This window comes from Mya arenaria, chromosome 4, assembly GCF_026914265.1.
Source record: "Mya arenaria isolate MELC-2E11 chromosome 4, ASM2691426v1".
In the NCBI taxonomy this organism is placed as follows: Eukaryota; Metazoa; Mollusca; class Bivalvia; order Myida; family Myidae; genus Mya; species Mya arenaria.
This window is the reverse complement of record NC_069125.1, coordinates 12,739,997-12,764,607: the sequence shown is the minus strand read 5'-3', so window position 1 is coordinate 12,764,607 and position 24,611 is coordinate 12,739,997. Positions and strand designations below refer to the sequence as shown.

Genomic DNA, 24,611 nt, shown 5'->3' with positions numbered 1-24,611 from the left:
ATCTTCAAGGGCCTTAACTCAAGAGAGACTATTAAGTATCTTCAAGGGCCACAGGTTAGATACCTGGAACTCTGTTTAGGCCGCAGGGAACCGCTACTCAAGGTAAGTTACCTAGAAGACTGTATAGGCCACAGGTTAGATACCTGGAACTCTGTTTAGGCCGCAGGGAACCGCTACTCAAGGTAAGTTACCTAGAAGACTGTATAGGCCACAGGTTAGATACCTGGAACTCTGTTTAGGCCACAGGGAATCGCTACTCAAGGTTAGATACATAGAAGACTGTATAGGCCACAGGTTAGATACCTGGAACTCTGTTTAGGCCACAGGGAATCGCTACTCAAGGTTAGATACATAGAAGACTGTATAGGCCACAGGTTAGATACCTGGAACTCTGTTTAGGCCACAGGGAACCGCTACTCAAGGTTAGATACATAGAAGACTGTATAGGCCACAGGTTAGATACCTGGAACTCTGTTTAGGCCGCAGGGAACTGCTACTCAAGGTTAGATACATAGAAGACTGTATAGGCCACAGGTTAGTTACCTGGAACTCTGTTTAGGCCACAGGGAACCGCTACTCAAGGTTAGATACATAGAAGACTGTATAGGCCACAGGTTAGATACCTGGAACTCTGTTTAGGCCGCAGGGAACCGCTACTCAAGGTTAGATACATAAAAGATTGTATAGGCCACAGGTTAGTTACCTGGAACTCTATATAGGCCGCAGGGAACCGCTACTCAAAGTCAGTTATTAAAAAAATATTAAGGTAATAAGAAAAAATGTTAAAGGCAAAAAATTCAACTCCGCATAGGAAACGCTTCAATACGGGACACAGAAGTAGTAAGAGCCATGAAAATTAAATATTGTTATTTTTACTGCAGTGAAACTATTAACATGATATTTGACCAAAAAGCATAAAAAGTACCGTACTGAAACAATGTATTTGATACATTTCAGATACTTCGTCTTCTGTGCATCCAGTCATTCTGCAACAACGGACTCAAACCAAAGGTGTTGGACTACTACAAACGAGAAATTCTACAGGTACTAGGTTAACTGAAATGATTGTGCCGGGCACATACTGAATTTTACTGTTGATAATAGGCTATGATCAATAGATAATCCACAGGAAAATATACAGTCAAACCCGTTGGTGATGTCACTTGGCTCAATGTCCTCGTTGGCTCGATTTGGATGTCAAGGACCAATTTTGTTTAACTCTTTGTAAGCGTTACCGCTTGGCTGGATATTTGCGAGGCTCGAAGTATTTTGGCCTGTCCCTGGGATATGGAGCCAACAGGTTTCGACTGAAGTGAGAAAAATTGAGTACGGTAAAACTATAAAAAAGAATGTGTAAAGTACACAGGTAAAAAACAAAACTGACTCAATTTATTCCAAGTCCATTAATAAGATCTATTGTTTTGCAGGCAATAATTTTTAACATTTTGGGAAGAATAATTGCATACTTAGAGATTTTCAGACTGTTTAAAATTACTAGATTTCAATAAACTTACTTTATGAAAACAATTTATTGTGATGTTTATAGTGTTAATTTCCTTTAAGTCTCAAAACTCTTCAAAATAAAAGAATGTTATATTGGTATTTAATTTTAACTGTTAAAAAATAATTGCAACATAAAAAATCTGTCAGTAGGTCCCTTAAACATCTTCTGTTTTCATGTTTTGTTTCGTCACATTGGGCCGATTGTTCAGAATTTTGTTAAGTAAACAACATGATAAACGAGATTGTTGTTGTTGTAAACTTTTAAAAATGAATTATTTGATTATGTGCTCATATTTAAATAAAACAGGTAAAGCTGAAATATTTGTCTTAAATCTTGTTTGAAATACTGGAGATCTCATGTGTAACCATTTAACATCCAGAGCAGACAAGATTTCAAAGCTAACAACAATGACATTAACAACATTGTTAATTCTGAACAGTCGGCCCATTGTAATGTTACATTGTCTTTTCCAACAGACATACGGGTTCCAGCACCTTGTGACCTTGGGCAACCTAGAGAAGGTCGGCCTGCTGCGGCCACACGGAATACGTAACTACATAACCTTGCGCAAGACACTCAAACTCACTGTTGATACAGTTAATGAAATGGTGAGTCTGACTCTGTCATTTCAATTTTGACTTGATATTCTTCAATGAAAAAGGAGACAAGAAATTGGTATTGGCCAAAAAACATTCAAGATATTAATATGAAACTTAGTACACATATTACCAATGACAATATATGTAATATGTATCAAGGTTCCTTACCCTTCTTTTGATAAGGTTTTTCCCCCGAGAGTATATTAGATAACATTGGGCATGGTGGTGCTTATCATATGGAAAAGTGATGGTAAAATGTGTCCTATTCCCAATGAATGCAAACAAAGTCTTTTTTTAATGGATATAAAACACAATTCACCAAGACACATATATTGATTTGAATTTGAAAACTATACATCAGATATTATTTAAAAAGATTTAAAATTAACTTGATGCATACGACATGCTTCAAACTTTACATGATAAAGCCTCAAAGATATATGCTGAGTTACAAAAAGATAATGGTTGTTTTATCGCAGAATCCCAATGACATATCGTACGTGTACAGCGGTTACGCACCACTAAGTGTTCGTCTGATCAAGTTCCTTGCACGACCGGGTTGGCGCAGTATTACAGAGGTGTTAAACATGCTCCCGGGACCAACATTTAACGAAGTACAACAGATACCCGTTGCCCTTAGGAAGAGAAGTATAAATAAATTATATTACATAGTCAGGTAAATCATTGGAAAATGAAATAGGATAAACCAATGTGTTTGAGGGAGAGAGATGTGGTATAAGTGAATAGCGTTGTAATTTATCAGCAAACAAGTTATTTAATATTTAGCTCCGCCTTCTTGTTAATTTTCAGCTATGGGAGTTTATGTTTAGACTCAAAAAGAAAAAATACTGTTAAACACAATACATTGCATGATATATCACGTACAACTTTTTCAATTAATATCTCAAAGCTCCAGTTTGGAATCGGATCAAATATTACTAAAATAATGTTCAAACCACTATTTTTTATGCATCCAAGAGCGGTAAATAGAAGTCTTAAGCTTATGAGGTTATATTTACATTAGGGTCTTTTATGAAAAAGTTAAACAAATTCAAAAAGCATTTATTTTGGTAAATCCCTCTGTCCATTGCCTTGGTTTTCGATCAATAACTGAAGAACACTTAATTACCAGCTCATGAATGCTATTGTTTTGAGGTCAGTGGTCGAAGGTCGTGTTGACCTTGAGCTGTAAATCTGATTCTTATCAATAACTGAAGAAGACATAGGCCCAGACTATGTAGGCAGTTTGGTAATGACCAGCAGGTAAACCCAAATGATTTTGTGGTCAAATCACTATTTTTTGAGTTATGGCCCCTTTTCAACTTTTATATTATACTCAAACATTTAACTTGAGTTGAGTATACTAGGATTTCAGATATTAGTTTTTAGTTTTATTATTCTGATGTTTAAGTATACATATTGTGTTTCCACTTTCCAGGATCTTCAGTAACATCGTCACATTCCAATATTGCGGACCAGAAGGTTACACTGGTCTTCTTCCTCGGTGGGGTCACATTCGCAGAGATTGCAGCCCTCAGGTTCCTCGCACAGCAAGACGATGGTACGTAAAGAAGGCCTTGGATGTTATTATAAGCATGCTTCTGTTGAAAATGTTTTCATGCAAATTTTGGAACCATTACTCTGTGTAAATGTACTGTGTTAGATTATTGTAAATTTCCTATTATATGAGCTGGAAAGGTATTTTTTTGAGTTTAGAGTTTTAAGGTAAAACTTGTTCATGTAGCAGAATTGGAAAATAGACCAACAAAATGATCCCTGGCGGGTCTATTTGGGCATGCCTGCGTTTATGGTATTTCCTTCTGAATGAGAGAACTTGAAGCAACCAAACTTGTCTATGTCACAGTGCACATATTATCGTACATGCATTCTAAACAAAGACTAAAGGTGACACAGATAGTTGGGCATAAATTGGGCATTTTTGAAAATTTTACATCAGGTTTTACCAGTTTGATACTTAGGTAATATCATGTTAGTTTGTTTGTGGGGTTGTATAATATTGAGTGTGGCTTGAATAAGTCCATATCTTAACACATAAAACAAGAAAGGATACAAAAGTATCTTAAAACAAAGAGGAAAAAAAAACTATTTCTTTTATGTAATATTGTGGAAGTAGATAATTGTATGTGCATGTCTTGTTTGCTAGCCCACTGCGTGATGTGCAGTGGGAAAACACACTTTTCAATACAAAAATATTGGCTGGTTTCTAATATTTTATATGTAATAGATATGAAATAAATACTAGCATTGTTGAATCACGTATGCATGTACTACGCTATTTCATATACTAGTAATCACTTGTACTAACACCCTCTCAGGCGGCAGCGATTACATAATAGCGACGACTAAGATAATCACAGGCAGTAGCCTTCTGCATGATATCAGTGCGAAGGGACTCAAGGGTCATATAACGGACGGACCTTATGTGCATAACTAGTGGGGCCACCACTTTAAGGGACAGCCCCTTGTATCTGCAACTTGTGTAAGCATGATGACCAGCCACCTAAACCCTCTATCCATCTATGTTTAATAATTCCTTGGCAAAGGATACCCTTATCCATCTGTAGCATAACCTTATTCCCAAGCACATTCACTATATGGTACCGGAGATTGCGCAATCATAAGGCTTTGCTTCTTTTACATGAAAGCAATTTAGGTGTGATACAAGTTTTAATATAAGATACAAAATTTTCTCAAGTTATCTTAGTTAATTTGTCTGATGCATCATATAATACAAGTTGTCCAATATACAAGTTCCAGGATACAAAATTGTCCCATGTTTTTTCCTAAAATATAAGTCTGTTTCATGTTTAATCGTTAAATATAAGTATGTTGACGTTATGTCTCCAAATACAAGTCTGTCCCATGCTCCATCCTAATATACAAAGTTGTCCCATGTTTATAACAATTATATGAACTTTTACCCCAAGATGCACAGACATCAATCTTACAAATTACCATCAATCAAGCAAATGTCATGAGCACCCAAATATAGTCAAAGGTAACCCAATTGTACATGTAATTTTATTTGTATTACTGAACATGAAATGTTTTAAATATATGCCATGGTTACAGACAAAACTTTCCCTGGAGCAAATGTTGACCTTGGTAAGTCTGGTGCTTTGTTGGGCTTTGATTTGTGCTGACTTTTGTTAACAACAAACTGAAGTTATCGTGTGTTTTTCAGTTGTCATTTTCATAATGTAAAATTAGAAATGTAATTCGCTACTAAATCTCCCTTTTGTGTTTTTAAAATCCATGACATTTTTAACACTGCTACTATTCATTGCTTCAAAATCTTTACCAAAGCATATTGAAAATGATTTCTTTTTCAGCATATATATATATATAAAGTAAATAAATATATAGATCTAGATTGTAAAGGTTTCTAATAGAAGTTTTTGCACTATTTCAGTAAATATCACAAGCAGATAAACTGCTATCTACTAGCAAGCTTATAATGATAGCGACTTCATAACCCTTCCATGTGTAAAATTCCTTCATGTGGAATAAAAAAACAAACAAGAAAAAAACGTTCATGTAAAAAAAATGGAATAACGCGACTGATTCATGCGATCCACTCAACTTCTTTTATTCACCAACTTTTGCTATCAAGATCGTGGCATGATTTTGTTTGCACATTTGATTGACTTGAATTGTGTCTTATATTTCAGGAGGAACTGACTATGTTATCGCTACCACCAAAATCATCAGTGGACAGTCATTGTTGGATAAACTTGTGTGCCATATTGAACCGGAAAAACTGAACCCATTCATGTGAAAAATTGAAGAAAAAGCTTAACCCATTCATGTGAAAAATTGGAGAAAAAGCTTAACCCATTCATGTGAAAAATTGGAGAAAAAGCTTAACCCATTCATGTGAAAATTTGGAGAAAAAGCTTAACCCATTCATGTGAAAATTTGGAGAAAAAACTGAACGAATTCAAATGTAAATTTGGAAAAAAACATGACCCATTCATGTAAAAAAATTGAAAAAAAAATTCAACCCAATTGAAAAAATCGGGAAAAAACTTGAAATTCATATGAAAAATTGGGGAAAACTAGAAACTATACAAGAAGAGTATTCATGTCAAGAACAAGAGCTTTGACATCATTTGAATACGTCTACAAGAAGTCAGTGTTAAAAAAATCATGATTATTTCTTACACATTATCAGATTTTATGAGTGTGGTACATGTGCTTTTAACTTTATTTAATCAAAGATTATTGAGTGTAATTATTGGATCATCATGTTTGAAATATCTGGGGTTATGAAACAGGGCTGAATTAAATAACCAACTTCACTTAAAATTTAGAGTAGAAGCTGAGTGTTTTGATTGGCCTGTCAAAATAACTGGACCAATGGACTGTATGAAATCACCGAGGCATATCTACTATGGATAAGTTTGATATTGAATATGGCCCCTGGAGTCTTTTTACTTAAGCTTGCACATATTGTTAAATACCAGTTTTCTACTGTTAATGTATCTACTGTATCTACAATGTTACTGTTATAGGGTCACACTTAATAGTTTATTTGACATTTCTCGACCAACTCACAAAAAAATCCATGATCTAGTTGTCATATTGCTATTTATTTATTTTATTATGGAGTAGGAGTAATGGGGCTAGGCAGTATAAAAAACACAACAACAACCCACCTACTGACCTACACCTAAACATGTTTGTTGGAAAATGCCAAACAAACCATATATAAATTGTGGCCCAGTATTTAATTATTTTAAAGAGTGATATGTGCAATATAACACATAAACCACAGACATATTTACTATATATTTTGTATTTTCTGTTCATTACTTCATTTGTCAAATGATGACTCATGAATTATATATTGGGTGGACTATGTGCGAATGAAATAAATGCAAAACATTGTCTTGACTTGTTATCCCTTGGGAGAAACTCTCTAAAAATTTCTTAGCATACATAACAAGCGGATGCCGTTGTTACTCAGTATCTCAACCACCAAGGGGCAAAACTCTAGCAACAATACATGTGCATCACGTTTAGTGAATCTCTTGCACAGTTTTCTTCTAATGGTTGACATTGAAGTTTTCATACAAATGGCTACAATGAAGTACTAACAGTAGTAGACTTATTTGTTTTTGTAATAATTTTCTTAAAACTAGAATTATAGTTGTCACACTCGCTAGCATGATGGTAAAAGAAAGTGTGGTCTTGTGGTGTGGAGTACCAAGGGGAAGCCAACTTGTCTGAACTCCCATGCACCCAGACCAGGAATCGAACCTGGGTTGCCTAGATAAAGTGTGCCAACAGGACAACCATAATTGGATTTATCACCTGTCAGGATTATTATGCTGCAAGGGCCTTAACTCAAGAGTGACTATTAAGTATCTTCAAGGGCCTTAACTCAAGAGAGACTATTAAGTATCTTCAAGGGCCTTAACTCAAGAGAGACTATTAAGTATCTTCAAGGGCCTTAACTCAAGAGAGACTATTAAGTATCTTCAAGGGCCTTAACTCAAGAGAGACTATTAAGTATCTTCAAGGGCCTTAACTCAAGAGAGACTATTAAGTATCTTCAAGGGCCTTAACTCAAGAGAGACTATTAAGTATCTTCAAGGGCCTTAACTCAAGAGAGACTATTAAGTATCTTCAAGGGCCTTAACTCAAGAGAGACTATTAAGTATCTTCAAGGGCCTTAACTCAAGAGAGACTATTAAGTATCTTCAAGGGCTTTAACTCAAGAGAGACTATTAAGTATCTTCAAGGGCCTTAACTCAAGAGAGACTATTAAGTATCTTCAAGGGCCTTAACTCAAGAGAGACTATTAAGTATCTTCAAGGGCCTTAACTCAAGAGAGACTATGGCTATCTGACTGGTCATCAGACTTGGTGTGCTATTATGCCGGTAATATTATGCCAAATTTTGCAAAGATAGGAGAAATGCCTAACTTGAGTTAGAGAGAGGAAATAAAAGTTTGATACAGCAGATATGGACAAGGCCATAAAACACAAGAAACACAAAAACAGATACGCTTATAACAATTTCGTCCAAGGAACCACAACAAATAAATGGTTATATTAGTTTACATCAATAGAAGCTAAATATATACATTTAAGCGGTTCCAAAATGATCAAATCCATGTATAACATGTATAAACTAATTAACAAATGTCAAATGAACAGGGAATCACAATCCATTCTTTTAAAATCACATACATGCTTATATTACAGAGTTATTGTTGTTTCATGCATTTAAATAGGTGAAATCCTGTCATTGGTGTTGACTGAATTCACAGGCTGTCATTTGATGGAGTCTGTATGTAGACTTGTCTTATATTTTAACAGCCGATGACAAAACCCAGGTCTGAAAATGATTCAAACAAATATATTATTAATATCCATAATGCAATCTTTATACAGTTGATCACTGATCAACATTAATATCAGTGATTTTATAGGATCACAATTTGCAGTTAATACTCAAATAAAGTACAAAGCATATAAGTATCAATCATGTGTTTCCGGTATGGATAGAAAAATCCGACCCGAGGGCACGTGCGTAAGCCGGTAACGAGGCTTGCCGGGTTACCGGCCACGCAGCGTGCCCGAGGGTCGGATTTTTTGATCCGGACCGGAAAAACATGATTTGATATTTTTTCTTGCATATCTAAATTTATCAATTTGTGGAAAAAATGACATTGAAAACGAACTTTTGTACAATAACACCAAAAAGCCCGTGCGACGTTGTATACTGACGTCATAGAGCGGAGAAACTAAAAATAGCGTTTTTATACGATCATTTATTTTCAGTTTTAATTAAAAGTCTTGCAATCATATATATTTGATTGCGCTTTATTGAAAAGGAATTATTTATTTTTCATAAACCATACAATAAATGAAGTGGCGCGTTGTTGCGCGTGACTCATCTTACATGGGGTATGTAAGATGGGCTTTTCCAGCACTGATCACATGACGGAAACACATGACCGGTATGCAAGAAAGAAATAAAAGTCATGGGCGTGGGAATCCCAGAGAAATATGATGCGAACAAGAGATGACAAACAGTCAAAATGGTAACATCATATTCTCCATTCATAATCATTTATTTTATATCTTAGCGGTAAACACAAAGATACTTTATTTAATTGCTTTTTCAGTGCAGTCATGCTTTTATGTAAAACTTTACCTGTCCAGCCTTGTAGGTTGATGAGAGTTCTGCCAGCAGAACTGTGGCCCCTAACACTGGCCCCTTACAGCCCTTGCACTGTAGGTACTGAACACAACAGGCCTGGCTTATATTGTACACAGCATTTAGCTCGACCCCTGAAACAGACATGTGGTAATATAACTGTGACCCCTAACACTGGCTCCTTAATCCCTTACATTGGCCCCTTTGCCCCTAACACTGGCCCCTTACACGTATATAATTGACATCATACACAGCGTTCAGCTGAAGCCGTGAAACAGACATAATCACATTGTCATTACATTTGCGTGACAATAATTACAAAAAGAAGTAAGACTCAAAGCATAGGACAACGCCTTTTGTCTTTGACCGCCCCAGCACACAAACCAGACCAAATTTACACCAAATTATCTCGCCCACCTTTTATGTGAGATTCCTGTGAAACGGGCACCAAGCCGGGCTCCAACTTGAGGCTGGGGAAGTAGAGGAGTTCTGTATTCTTCTTGAACACTCCTGCCGCCAAATCTGGGTGACGCTTCCTTTTCTCATAGTCTGTTTGGAGGTAGAGCAGTGTAACAGTTGGAAAACAAGGGGTTAATGCAGAGAGCACTATAAAGCCGGATTTTTTCGCTTTAACAAATGCGATTTTGCAGCAGGATCCATGTTTATAGAGGAAAAAGTAACCAATATTCTGCTGAACGCTGGTCTGACTGAGTTTTTAAGCTGAGATGATTAATATCCACACTTGTCCTAAGTATCATGCTGAGAAATATTATTTTGACTGCAAAATTGTTAATGACATCTGAAATATTTTACCAATATTTGACTTGCTGCACATACATGGGTATTATAAGTTTAAACATTGTGAATGTCTTTACTGTTTTCAGAGTTACGACTAACAAGACATGTTTTATGTGAACATCTTTGTTGGTTAATCATTCATATAGCTTTACTCGTCGAGCCTGAGACTTTCATGAGTTAACTTGCACTAACCTGAGACTTTCATGAGTTAACTTGAACTAACCTGAGACTTTCATGAGTTAACTTGCACTAACCTGAGACTTTCAAGAGTTAACTTGCATTAACCTGAGACTTTCATGAGTTAACTTGAACTAACCTGAGACTTTCATGAGTTAACTTGCACTAACCTGAGACTTTCAAGAGTTAACTTGCATTAACCTGAGACTTTCATGAGTCAACTTGCATTAACCTGAGACTTTCATGAGTCAACTTGCACTAACCTGAGATTTTCATGAGTTAACTTGCACTAACCTGAGACTTTCATGAGTTAACTTGCATTAACCTGAGACTTTCATGAGTTAACTTGCACTAACCTGAGACTTTCATGAGTTAACTTGCACTAACCTGAGACTTTCATGAGTTAACTTGCACTAACCTGAGACTTTCATGAGTTAACTTGCACTAACCTGAGACTTTCATGAGTTAACTTGAACTAACCTGAGACTTTCATGAGTTAACTTGAACTAACCTGAGACTTTCATGAGTTAACTTGCACTAACCTGAGACTTTCATGAGTTAACTTGAACTAACCTGAGACTTTCATGAGTTAACTTGCATTAACCTGAGACTTTCATGAGTTAACTTGCACTTACCTGAGACTTTCATGAGTTAACTTGCACTAACCTGAGACTTTCATGAGTTAACTTGCACTAACCTGAGACGTTCATGAGTTAACTTGCATTAACCTGAGACTTTCATGAGTTAACTTGCACTAACCTGAGACTTTCATGAGTTAACTTGAACTAACCTGAGACTTTCATGAGTTAACTTGAACTAACCTGAGACTTTCATGAGTTAACTTGCACTAACCTGAGACTTTCATGAGTTAACTTGAACTAACCTGAGACTTTCATGAGTTAACTTGCATTAACCTGAGACTTTCATGAGTTAACTTGCACCGACCTGAGACTTTCATGAGTTAACTTGCACTTACCTGAGACTTTCATGAGTTAACTTGCACTAACCTGAGACTTTCATGAGTTAACTTGCACTAACCTGAGACTTTCATGAGTTAACTTGCACTAACCTGAGACTTTCATGAGTTAACTTGCATTAACCTGAGACGTTCATGAGTTAACTTGCATTAACCTGAGACTTTCATGAGTTAACTTGCACTAACCTGAGACTTTCATGAGTTAACTTGCACCGACCTGAGACTTTCCTGAGTTAACTTGCATTAACCTGAGACCTTCATGAGTTAACTTGCACTAACCTGAGACTTTCATGAGTTTATGTCCACATGCTGCACAGCATAGCTGATTCCCAGTTGGCTGTAAACATTTGTATCATTCATGAAAAACAATTTTTCAACATCAAAACTTCATGGGGTCACATAAAAAAATGAACGTTTATTACGTAGTCATCGATTTTATACACTTTGTATGCATCATTAAAAAACAACCATAAAATATGTGAAAAAATCATACAGTCCAACAATACACTTTAAAGGAAACATGTTTTGTTAACTCATTCAATTCCAAGCAGAACTACAATTATTTTAGCCAGTTTTGGGGGACTTGCTACATGTGTGTGTATTGTCATAATTAACATGAAGTTACATGTATACATCTTCAATGATTATGGTCCACAGCACCACAATAACACCACAGACACAAGAGAGGACAAGGCTATGACAAAACTGTGACTTTTCTTCGTAAAACGGACAAACTAAGAACAAGAACTATGAGTATAATGAAAACAAAGTAAAAGTAACAAGTGGACACTTGCACATACCACATTTTCCTTTGCTACGTTCTCCTCCTCCTTCTCCTGCTCGTCATATGTGACGCCTTTCTTGCTTCTCTTCGAATAATCATCATACCGTGCCGTGGACTTCCTCTTCCTGTTGCCACGGCGACGTGTGTTCAGAAAATCTTCGTCAGAACTTTGACTGAAGCCTACTGCTCCTGTGTTTGGATTTTGCAAACTTAAGCATTTGGAATGATTTAAACACTTCATACTTTATGTCAAAGAATTTCAGGTCTGAATTGAATTTAGAGGGGAAAATGAGTTACTAAATATATTACTAAATATAATTACTAAATATAATTTAGTCGTATTTATTCCAAAAACAACTGATAACTTTATTCTAAAACAAGGCTTCCAACTTTTGGAAAAAAACAACAATGACATTGCCACACACACATATACCAGTATATGTATACAAACATTTATAAAGTATAGAGAGTGATATAATTTGGGAAAAAAATCTATTATTGAATGTACATTCAATCTCCATGCAACTCCAATATTAAATGATAAAAAAATGCAGTGTGGTCATAGTTTTAGATGCATCTTTCAACAATCCTTAGGACATTGACAAAAAGACAACATTGAGTATTAGCTTTACTTCCAAAAAAAGATAACCACCTAATATTGTCAATTTCTTAAAAAACATACTGGATATTACCTTATATCTTACTTTATATTATCCGATTTCTTACTTGATACCTGAATTCTTACTTGTTAATACCTGATATGTTACTTGTTATAACCTGAATTCTTACTTGTTATTACCTGAATTCTTACTTGTTATTACCTGATATCTTACTTGTTATTACCTGATATGTTATTGTTATTACCTGAATTCTTCCTTGTTATTACCTGATATGTTATTGTTATTACCTGAATTCTTCCTTGTTATTACCTGATATGTTATTGTTATTACCTGAATTCTTACTTGTTATTACCTGATATGTTATTGTTATTACCTGAATTCTTCCTTGTTATTACATGAATTCTTACTTGTTATTACCTGATATCTTACTTGTTATTACCTGATATCTTACTTACTATTACCTGATATCTTACTTGTTATTACCTGATATCTTACTTGTTATTACCTGATATCTTACTTGCTATTACCTGAATTCTGACTTGCTACTACCTGAATTCTTACTTGTTATTACCTGATATCTTACTTGTTCTCACATGAATTCTTACTTGTTATTACCTGATATTTTACTTGTTATTACCTGATATCTTACTTATTATTACCTGAATTCTTACTTGTTTTTCCTGATATCTTACTTCTTATTACCTGAATTATTACTTTTTATTACCTGATATCTTACTTGTTATTACCTGAATTAATACTTGTTATTACCTTATATCTTACTTTTTATTACCTGATATCTTACTTGTTATCTGAATTCTTACTTGTCATTACCTGAATTAATACTTGTTATTACCTTATATCTTACTTTATATTACCTGATTTCTTACTTGATATCTGAATTCTTACTTGTCATTACCTGAATTCTTACTTATTACCTGATATCTTACTTGTTATCACCTAAATTCTTACTTGTTATTACCTGATATTTTACGTGTTATTACCTGATATCTTACTTACTATTACCTGAATTCTAACTTGTTATTTCCTGATATCTTACTTGTTATTACCTCATATCATACTTTTTATTACCTGATATCTTACTTACTTATACCTGAATTCTTACTTGTTATTTCCTAATATCTTACTTGTTATTACCTGATATCTTACTTGTTATCACTTGATATTTTACTTAATATTCTTACTTGTTATTACCTGATAAATTTACTTACTATTACCTGAATTCTTACTTGTTATTACCTGATATCTTACTTGTTATTACCTGAATTCTTACTTGTTATTACCTGATATCTTTCTTACTATTACCTTCAGTGTGACTGTCAATGATGTTGTCATTGTTGTGTTTTTGTAACACTCTACCTTGTTGTACATCAGGTTTGTCGTCTGCTCCATCTCTCCCCACCTTCCTGATTTCTCTCAGGTTCTCAACAACTCTTGCATTGTTCCTTCCTCTTACATTTCTTCTCTCCTCTTTTTTCACAGTGTTAACGCTGTCTGGTTCTTTATTATCACCTTTTGCCTCTTCCACATGATTACCAAGTTCTGCAGTAACATTTGAATCACCCTTGACCTCACTTGTGTCATCAAGAGCATGGTTCAAGATTTTTGGACCATTTTCTATGTCAGTTTCAGTTTTAATTTTCTTTCTAAAGATGGGTTTCTTTACTCTTGCCTTTTCTGCTTGATCCACATCAGGTTTAGTGTCAGCTATATCACCAAATATATCTGGTGACGGTGCAGCTGCTTGGTCATGTTTAATATTGGAGTCCTGAAATTGTTAAATTGCTCAAGAAAAGAAGTCATTAAGGATAATTTAATTTATGCAGGATTTTTCACTTTACTATGAGGTAAGGCAATTTTTTTTGGAAAGTCTTGATATTCAAAAAGATATTCAAATATACACTGGTGCAATGAGTAAACTGTGCATGCAAAAAATACACCAGGTCTTAAAGGGCCACATAATGGATTGATGCAAAAACTTTTTTTTAAATTTTAATTCATAATTATTTTAAACACATTTAACTCGTATGATCAAATCAAACAAAAAAGCATATGATTTGTGTACAGAGAATATGGACGCTTTTTAAACTGGAGAAGTTGTGGTCACATAGCTATTAATTAAATAAAACTTTTTTTATAAAGTATAAATTTTTTATATTTACGCAACCCATTGTTTTTGTTTTTGTTTTGATCATTGAAATAGATGACTTACCAAATAATGCACAAATTTTGATATCAACCTATTTTGTGCTCCTTTAAATAACCCCAGAAAAGCAATTTGTAAATATGAATGCAGTCTGTATAATGTCACATGCGTTGAGGTAGTACCTACCTGAGGTACGGATAATATCCCCCCCCGGATGATTGCCCCCCCAGACATTAGCCCCTAGGACCATAGCCCTCCCGGAAGATCGCCCCCCCCCCCCCCCCCCCGTCTTAGTGAAAAAACGGACGATATCCCCCCCAATATTAAAATGCATATTATAACCAGTTTATTTAAGCAAATTTGCAAAACAATGATTTTTATTATAAAATGAAACAACACAAAGGCATAAATCAATGAAAAAAAAAATCATGAATAGTGAAAACTAAACGGAAAAAGCATGTGATTTTACAATGAAACATTTATTATTTTATTTTAAAAGTTAATTGTTTTCTCTGTTATTTGTTGACTTATTTAATAATCTTTGATCAGTAAGTTCTCACCTTTAATTATCATTTGCATTGACCTTTAATTATTTAATAGGGTGATAATCCTTAATGCGATAATGACATTATATGTTTTATTTCTTTTGAAGATGTTTTAGTGCAATCCAGTTGATAATTACTGATTGACCTAACACATTAATTGCATAATAGTATACTATTCACATGGTGGAAACATCAAAGTTGTTTGCCTAATTGAACGTCAAATAATACTTAAATAAATCATTTATTAATATGCAAATTTAAAAGAGTGTATATATGTAAAGTCATTTATATATATGCATGGGGGGCTATTGTCTGGGGGGGCTATTGTCTGGGAGGGCTATCATCCCGGGGGGATATGGTCCTATGGGCTAATGTCTGGGGGGGGCAATCATCCGGGGGGGATATCATCCTACACTCTACCTACCTGTATCACAGTTACATTTATGATGAAATAATTGATAACAGCATGTTATCATCAAACGTCATAATTTTAAACAAAAAATTGTATTATCCACACTCCCATTTTCCCCTAGTATAAAACAGGTAAACTCTCTTTTTTTAGAAGCCTTCCATTTGTCAGAAAACTAATTTCACTTGCTGCTAACATTTGCTGTTTAATTGCTTTTGTATTATGAATAGAAATGCAAACATGGAACTTAGGGGCTCATGTCAGAGGGGTTAATTGTAACAGTACTATACCTGTACCCAACATTCCGGCCTATGTAGGGTTACTGTAGCCATGGGTACCTGTTACCTGGCAGGGGTCATGGACAGACATGTTTACTCTAACAGTACTTTACCTGTACTCCACACTACAGCCTACGTAGGGTTACTGTAGCCATGGGGACTGGGGGCCTGCCTTGGGTCATAGGTAGATTTTAGTGCCTTAGGAACATGTGGTTTGGTGGCAGAGGAGTCAGAGGGTAAACTTTTAATAGTACTATACTTGTACTTAACACTTTGGCCTATGTGGGGTCACTGTAGCCACAGGGATAAGGGGCCTGGCTGGGGTCACAGGGAGGTATGAGAGCCTTAGGAACATGTGGTTGGGGAACAGGGGGTCAGAGGTGTTAATTGTAACAGTACTTTACCTGTACCCCACACTCTGGCCTCTGAGGGGTAACTGTAGCCACAGGGATCTGGGGTTTGGCTGGGGTCACTGGCAGGTTACAGAACCTCAGGAATGGGTGCTTAGGGTCCGGGAGGTCAGAGGTGGAGGAGTCGGCCTCAACTGTGATAGCCTCTGACTTGACAGCTGAATAATAAGGAACGAACAAAATAGGGCATTTTAATGGTAACTTAACTTTGATTTATTTATTGATGTAAATGCATTATGTAAAATGTTCTTTTTTTTCTTTTTGAGACATCAATGAAGTAAAATGTTCTTTGATAAATGACAAAAATCATTATGGTAAATGGGCAAAATTTTAGCTTGACAATGGTTGTGAGAGAGCCGTTAATTGCCATTTTATTGGTTAAAAAGTTAATGTCTCAATAAAAGGTTATCCATTCTACCAATATTAAATGTTTTATATCACTATGCTTTAAGTGATAATCGATTATTGAAAACCAGAATCGATTATCACAGACTTAACAGGCAAACAATCGATTTCGTAAATACACAATCATCGATATATCCCTTCTCTATACACCATACATGTGTAAGATAAAGTCACCTGGTTTCTTGTCGATGTGGCTCTCTACTGGCAGGGCAGGTACAGGCTGCACACCACCATTAGTCAAAGTCTCTGGTCCCCTCTCTGTAGTCAAATAAGGTAAAAATCAGTGACACGCCCAATACATATATATGTATGTAAAATTTATGTTGTTGGTTAATTTAAAAGCAAATTTTTCAAGGAGTTTAGTCTGAAACTGTAGATATTAAGTATCATAAATTCTCTTCCCTTAATTATTAGCACAGATGTCACATTTTTTACATATAAATATTCAATTTTCAAGCCTATATCCTTTCTCAACACATTTTCTTATATCTAAATTTTAATTTAAAACCAAATTTATAAATAAAAATATTCAATTTTCAAGCCTATATCCTTTCTCAACACATTTTTTTATATTTAAATTTTAATTTAAAGCCAAATTCATAAATAAATTCTGTCAATCTTTCATTTGGAAAGTCTCAAACATTGTGAATTAACGACCTTACTTCATTATTTGCTTAATTGTCCTGAAAGTCAAATGAGGCCAAAAATACTGACAATATACCTGCATTTTCCGATTTCTGTCTCTTATTGGATTGACCTTTCTTAGATTTGCCTTTCTTGTCAGGTTCGATGAGAAAAGTCGACTCGCTCGGTGTCCCCTTGTTGGCCACCACGTAGTATGCATGTCCCTTGGGGGCTGACCCACTATTCAAGAACAGCTTTAACTGTTCTTCTACAGGTAAATCGCTGGGATCTAACTGATAGACAAGTGTTGGTTGCTTCGATTCCGCATCTGTCGATGGATTATTACCTGCAGTATAAATATAATATTTCTATCAATAAACATCATTTACATGTACAGTAAAACTGCGATCGCTTGAGGTCGCCAGGGACCGAGCCAAAACCTCGAGGGAACCGATGTTTCGAACGACCCGATTTTCAATTTTCCAGTTTGATATGAAATATCTTTCAGTGTATTTTAAGTTTGAAGTCGTCAAACAGACTGTTTACTTAGACACCGATTATGTGTTGCGTTGTGGAAAACACTAATATGTTCAAATGTTGACGTAAACTAAATGTAAAACGCAAAAGAAAAAACAATAAATGAATAAATAGAAATGTTTATTTTAACAAAAAAGCACATTTTCGTAACAAGCAACATTTGAATGACAGTACATATTGTGGCATTAGTCAGATTTAAGTTTCGCAAAATCAAGGATTGTTGATTGGCGCATCTTGTCGGTTTCGCGAAACTGTTCAATCGTAATGTGACGTGACAGCGTACAGAGCGTCAGAAGATCACGGTCAGCATCGGCAGTGAATTCAAAGAACCTTCTGACCACATATAAAGTGTTAACTTCTCATCATTAACTTCTCATAATTATTATCTCAAATGCCCATATCAACTAATATCGGTCATGCGTTAACAGTGAAAAACGGTTTTTCACACCATATCCAATTGCCTTTCAACTGTCATTGCAATTTTTACAACTTGCAATAACTTTAACGCCTAGCAATTGTTTGTTTATTTTGGAACACGCGTTCGGGAAAAAGTGTGAAATTATGTCCTCGAGGGAGCCATAAGGTTTTGTGCACGATTTGTGTACTTGGGACCGAGGATATTGCTCGACTGCTCGATTAATTAGGTTTCCATACAGCGTGGGTATATTTTATATGAAAATAGAAGGAAAAAAGTTCGGGACCAAGCTCCAACCTCGAGGGAACGCCGGTTCTCGAACGACCGCTTGTTTGAGGGAACGCAGTTTCACTGTATAATAAAATGCATATATGTTGAATTTAATTCAAAATTATATTTTAATTACTCATAAGGTAAATGGTACCTCATAACGTAAATCTTTTATAAGACAAGTCAGGCGCCAGTCTTTTTGATATACCTGCGTGCTAACTAAGAACAGTCTTTTTGATATACCTGCGTGCTAACTAAGAACCATTGTTCCCCATTCAGCAATTTTTTGTAATTACGAAATTGGATGATCAGTCATGTAAAGATTCATAAATATCAAAAACCGACTACCGGTATCTTGTCACAATATCCCATCATTTAGATAAAAGGTTGAGCTGAAATCCTGCAACTGACCAATCAGCAATCATGATTAATGTTTTGCTTCGATGTGAACGTAGCCTGTGTTACCTAAATGATACATAGGGAATTTGGTCAGGAGTCTGAGCTTGCACATTATAAATGAATTGATATTTTTTTTAAGTTTTACGGAGCACGGTCAAAACATTATTTTGGAAACAGGTTTGTCAAAGTGTTTGATGAGTTATGGTAAACATGGTTCAAGTCGGTTAATTGTTAAAAAAAAAAAAAAAAATACCTCCTGCTGATCTTGTAAGGCACCTGCATCTAAAACCATATTTTTGGTAAATAAACCCCTTAAGTTCTGTCCAACTTATACATAAAAAAATGAAATTAATTTTTCTGTTGTGAAATAGATTTTTACGTCAAATAATTGGGAAGTTGAGTGGTCTCCATTAGTTGGTCAAATGTTTTCAAGCTCAGGTGTTTAAGATACTGGCTGACACTGGGAACCAACTGTTTAACTTATAGTTGTGGAGTGGTCCCCCTGGATTGGTCAACTGGTTCCGTAAGTGTGAAGCTAGCTGACACTGGGAACCAACTCTTAAACCTGTAGTTGTGGAGTGGTTCCCCTTGATTGGGCAACTGGTACAAGGCTCAGGTGTTTGTGTGAGAAGCTAGCGGACGCTGGAAACCAACTGTTATACCTGTAATTGAGGAGTGGTCCCCCTTGATTAGTCAACCGGTTCCTGGCCCAGGTATTTGTTTGAGAAACTGGCTAACACTAGGAACCAATTGCTATACCTGTTTTTGCTGAGTGGTCCAGCTTGATTGGTCCACTGGTTCCAACCTTAGGTGTTGAAAAGGATTGCAGAGACTAACAACCACCGTGATGCATTCCAAACCATACCTGTATTTGTGGAGTGATCCTCCTTGCTTGGTTCACTGGTTCCAAGCTCAGTTGGTGTCAGAAGCTGGCTGAGACCGGGACCCGACTGTTCATTGGATACATATGGAACATGGGCCTGATTTAACTGGCCGGCATTTTGCTGGGGTATCTGGAATGTCCTGGTTGGGGTCTGGATGCTTGTTGACTGACCTGCAGTGACAAGACAGTTCGGTCAAGATTGATTTTAGATTTACAGTAGAAACAGATAAAACTAGAGATTGCTTTTTTAAACAAGAGGGCCAAATGGCCCTGAATCGCTCACCTGTCATATATTGCACATTCTTCCATTATATACAAATATTGAAAACCTAAGCCTATGAACACGGGGCGTGGCCAATTTTGACCCCAGGGCTTAAGTTTGAACAATCTTAATAGTGGTCCGATAAACGATGCTTCAAACCAAAAATCTAAGGCCTTCGCCTTTTGGTTTCGGAGAAGAAGATTTTTTAAGTTTTCATTATATACATATATAAGGAAACCCATGACCGCCCGGGTGGGGCCATTTTTTGACCCCAGGGCCAAAGATTGAACAATATTGGTACAAGTCAACTAGATGATATATCATGCCAAATATCTAAGCTCTTGTCACTACTTGATTTTACGTGTGTATCTATATATGTATATTTGTTATTAATTGTTGTATGTGGCCCATATTGAAAATTGGTATGTGTACTAAATATGTTATCCAGTTTAAATTAAGACGTTACTTGTCTTTGTGAGTTCGGAGAAGATTTTTTAAGTTTTCACTATAACACATATAGAGAAAACCCATCAGCCCCGGGGTGTGGCCAATTTTGACCCCGGGGCCATAATTTGAACAAACTTTGTAGAGGTCCAGTAGACGATGAATCATGCCAAATATCTAAGCTCTAAGCCACGTAAGTTCAGAGGAGATGATTTTTGAAGTTTTCACTATAAACATATAGAGAAAACCCATGACCCCCCAAGGGGGCGGGGCCAATTTTGACCCCAAGGCCATAATTTGAACAATCTTTGTAGAGGTCCACTAGACGATGAATCATGCCAAATATCTAAGCTCTAGTCCAAGTAAGTTCAGAGGAGAAGATTTTTGAAGTTTTAACTATAAACATATAGAGAATACCCATGACCCCCCGGGGCGGGGCCAATTTTGACCCCAAATCCATAATTTGAACAATCTTTGTAGAGGTCCACTAGACGATGAATCATGCCAAATATCTAAGCTCTAAGCAACGTAAGTTCAGAGGAGATTTTTGATTTTTTTTACTATAAACATATAGAGAAAACCCATGACCCCCCAGGGGCGGGGCCAATTTTGACCCCAGGGCCATAATTTGAACAATCTTTGTAGAGGTCCACTAGACGATGAATCATGCCAAATATCTAAGCTCTAGTCCAAGAAAGTTAAGAGGAGAAGATTTTTGAAGTTTTAACTATAAACATATCAAGTATACCCATGACCACCCGGGGCGGGGCCAATTTTGACCCCAAGGCCATAATTTGAATAAACTTTGTAGAGGTCCACTAGACGATGAATCATGCCAAATATCTAAGCTCTAGTCCAAGTAAGTTCAAAGGAGAAGATTTTTGAAGTTTTCACTATAAACATATAGAGAAAATCCATGACCCCCCAAGGGGGCGGGGCCAATTTTGACCCCAAGGCCATAATTTGAACAATCTTTGTAAAGGTCCACTAGACGATGAATCACGCCAAATATCTAAGCTCTAGTCCTAGTAAGTTCAGAGGAGAAGATTTTTGAATTTTTAACTATAAACATATAGAGAATACCCATGACCCCCCGGGGCGGGGCCAATTTTGACCCCAGGGCCATAATTTGAACAAACATTATAGAGGTCCACTAGACGATGAATCATGCCAAATATCTAAGCTCTAGGCCAAGTAAGTTCAGAGGAGAAGATTTTTGAAGTTTTCACTATAAACATATAGAGAAAACCCATGACCCCCCAAGGCGGGGCCAATTTTGACCCAAGGGCCATAATTTGAACAATCTTGGTAGAGGACCATTTGGTGATCCTACCTACCATATATCAACGGCCTAAGCCTTGTGGTTTGGGAGAAGAAGATTTTTAAAGTTTTTCCTTTTGGTTGCCATGGCAACCAGAGTTCTGCATGGAATTGAATTCTTTGAACAAGTTTGATAGAAGACCACCCAAGGAACATCCCTATGAAGTTTTATTAATATTGGCCCAGCGGTTAAAGAGGAGATGTCTTTTAAGTAAATTGTTGACGGACGACGCACGACGCACAAAAGGCGATCACAAAAGCTCACCTTGTCACAAAGTGACAGGTGAGCTAAAAAGTGCTTGTGTCTCCCGGGAGTCCCCCATTGTGTGGTCGTAAAAAATAATCAATGATGGAAATGGAAATTGTTCTTAAGGACTGGAGACGAACCAAGATAGGGGTCATCTACTGGTCATGACCAACCTGCATATCAAGTATAAAATTCCTAGGTCCAAGTGTTCTTTAGTTATTGAGCAGAAATAATATGTGATGTACGGACAGGCGACCACCAAACCATTTTTCATCTGAAAGTCACTGTGACTATCTTTACCAACTTGCATACAAAGTATGAAGTTCCTTGGTGCAGGCTTTCTAAGTTATAGGAGGAAAATATTTTTTCATGTCAAGGTCAGCATGATCTTGACCTTCTGATCCCAAAATCATTAAAGGTCATCAACTAGTCATGACCAACTCGCATACCAAGATTAATTCCTCGGTGCAAGCGTTGTTTAGTAAACAGAAAACTGACTTACTGACTGAACAACTGACTCACAGACGAACAGACTGACTGATGGACTGAGGGAAAGGGCAAAAACAATATGTCTCCCCCATTTATTTGGGGAGACAGAATTATAGCATGTCTTACTTGTGATAGCTGTAGATTCATCATCTGGTTTATTGCTCTTGCTTGGGTTAATGAGGAAGGCTTGCTGGTTTGTCAGGCCTTTGTTTAGAATCACATAGTACGGCTGATCCTTGGGTGCGTTCGGTGACAGGATAAACTCTTTCAGCTGCTGCTGTATGCGAGGGGAGGTCACTGGGAGATTTACGAGGCTAGGAATTGCTGCAGTGGTGGAGTTATTTCCCTTGGGAGTCTGGATGGGCTTGTAAGGCGGGGAGAACACTCCTCCTTTTTTGGATGTGGTTGGGGTCTGTGCATATGGTGCTGATGGGCCAGCAGAAACACTAAAAAAAGAGAAAGTTTAAAAACAACAGTTCATTGGCATAATGTGTTTATTCTGAGAATCATTTTTAAAATAAGAATGATATAAAATGAAATTAAGCAATTGCAATATTTTCTTGTTAGAGGGCAGAGACTGAAATTCAATTCTTATTACAAAGCTTTAAGGCAAAGGTCATCACAATTGACCTCTTACTTTTTCCGTAAGATTCTCCCCCATTTAAATTGAACAAGAGCAGTCACAGAATGCCAAATCCCCCACCAAATTAAGAACAGTATCAACTTCGCCTTACGACCAAGGGTTACAATTAAACAATGGCCAAAAAAATAATTATCTATAACTGCACCCAGAGTTATGGTTCTTGTGCACTGCAGAAAGAGAAAGAATTGTATATGAAGTTTGAAGTAAACACCTCATAAAGTAAACACCTCATAGACTTCAAGTAATGCTCTAGACAAAAGATTAGTATGAAAATTAACAAAGGGCAAAAACTGTAATCATGCTTCCTTCGCACTGCCTTCTTTTTTAAGTTATGCTCCAGACAATATGGCCTGGACGCACACATGTCTAACATTACTTTATCCCCTTTGCCTTTTGGCGGGGGATAAAAACATATGGTTATTACCCAAAGTATGGGCTGGTCTGACTAGGAGTATCAGGCGAGGGCTTCATGTTGATAGACTCCCGCTTATTGGCTGGGGTACAGGGGATGAACGATGTATCTGCACTGAAATCATAGATTCATTCATAAGACAAGAATACAAAATGGCTATATTCTATAGAAATGGTTAACATTTAGATTTTGCAAGCACAAACATACACGTATAAGTGGTTATTACCGAGACTATCTTTCTAAAAGAGAAAAAAAAAGACCAAATCCAGAGCAATCACCACAGTTGTCTTTTTTCTATTTGAAAAAAATACCATAAAACAACAATTATTTAATCCAGCATGTATTGTTTCTCGCAACATATATACCAAGTTTTAGTTCAATACCTTGAGTAAGTTTCCCTGATTAGGATTGAACCCACAACTTCTTGGGTGATAGGCAGCCACCTATACCACTAAATGTATATAAGTGCATCTTCATACAAAAGAACTCTAGCTAAACAGGGACGTGATTGACCTGACAACTTAAGTAATAAAACCGTTTGGACTATGGGTTTGGAGGAACTAAAAGGCCCCAATGCTGGTCAAAAGGGGTTGAAGCTACCTGCCGCAGAAGCAGAACTGACTTTTTAGAAGCCCTTCCGAGGGGTTCTCCTAATTTCAGATATGAAGCAAACTGGATTGTCAATACTTACAACAAACTAGAACTGTAAGCCAAAGGCTAACGAATACCCCCCAACCCTTCCCTGTCTAGGTTGTTTGCCCTGGCCTTAGTTATGGTATCATTAGAAAGCACAAGGCAATACATTA

The 24,611-nt window shown here is 36.4% G+C and overlaps 2 protein-coding genes across 4 annotated transcripts in view; one reads left to right on the top strand and one right to left on the bottom strand.

The window, feature by feature from the left end:
- Nucleotides 1–626: 626 nt before the first annotated feature.
- On the top strand, nt 627–7,014 carry LOC128229962 (vacuolar protein sorting-associated protein 33A-like). The gene is made up of 6 exons (XM_052941889.1): nt 627–662; nt 958–1,044; nt 1,981–2,112; nt 2,583–2,751; nt 3,542–3,664; nt 5,796–7,014. The coding sequence occupies exons 3-6, from the start codon at nt 2,110–2,112 to the stop codon at nt 5,900–5,902; spliced, it is 402 nt and encodes a 133-aa protein (XP_052797849.1). The 5' UTR covers nt 627–662; nt 958–1,044; nt 1,981–2,109; the 3' UTR covers nt 5,903–7,014.
- A 990-nt stretch (nt 7,015–8,004) lies between these two features.
- Nucleotides 8,005–24,611, bottom strand: part of LOC128232784 (Fanconi anemia group J protein homolog) — a 50,754-nt gene continuing 34,147 nt past the window's right edge. For 2 of the 3 annotated variants that reach the window (XM_052946514.1, XM_052946515.1), the window contains exons 27-38: nt 23,818–23,919; nt 22,877–23,196; nt 19,971–20,159; nt 17,582–17,830; nt 17,035–17,118; nt 16,450–16,613; nt 13,973–14,435; nt 12,046–12,218; nt 11,525–11,582; nt 9,712–9,843; nt 9,292–9,428; nt 8,006–8,469 (exon numbers count right to left, since the gene is read on the bottom strand). In XM_052946514.1, the coding sequence (XP_052802474.1) occupies nt 8,437–8,469; nt 9,292–9,428; nt 9,712–9,843; nt 11,525–11,582; nt 12,046–12,218; nt 13,973–14,435; nt 16,450–16,613; nt 17,035–17,118; nt 17,582–17,830; nt 19,971–20,159; nt 22,877–23,196; nt 23,818–23,919 (2,104 nt within the window). In that variant the 3' untranslated portion in view covers nt 8,006–8,436. Of the gene's footprint in view, nt 8,470–9,291; nt 9,429–9,711; nt 9,844–11,524; nt 11,583–12,045; nt 12,219–13,972; nt 14,436–16,449; nt 16,614–17,034; nt 17,119–17,581; nt 17,831–19,970; nt 20,160–22,876; nt 23,197–23,817; nt 23,920–24,611 lie in introns of all 3 variants that reach the window. The other variant, XM_052946516.1, reaches the window with a different exon arrangement.

Bases quoted from the DNA above. Each gene is read 5' to 3' on its own strand.
- LOC128229962 (XM_052941889.1), top strand. The intron at 2,752-3,541 runs GTATAAATAAAT...TCCACTTTCCAG, and splicing joins CGTTGCCCTTAGGAAGAGAA to GATCTTCAGTAACATCGTCA. The intron at 3,665-5,795 runs GTACGTAAAGAA...CTTATATTTCAG, and splicing joins CCTCGCACAGCAAGACGATG to GAGGAACTGACTATGTTATC.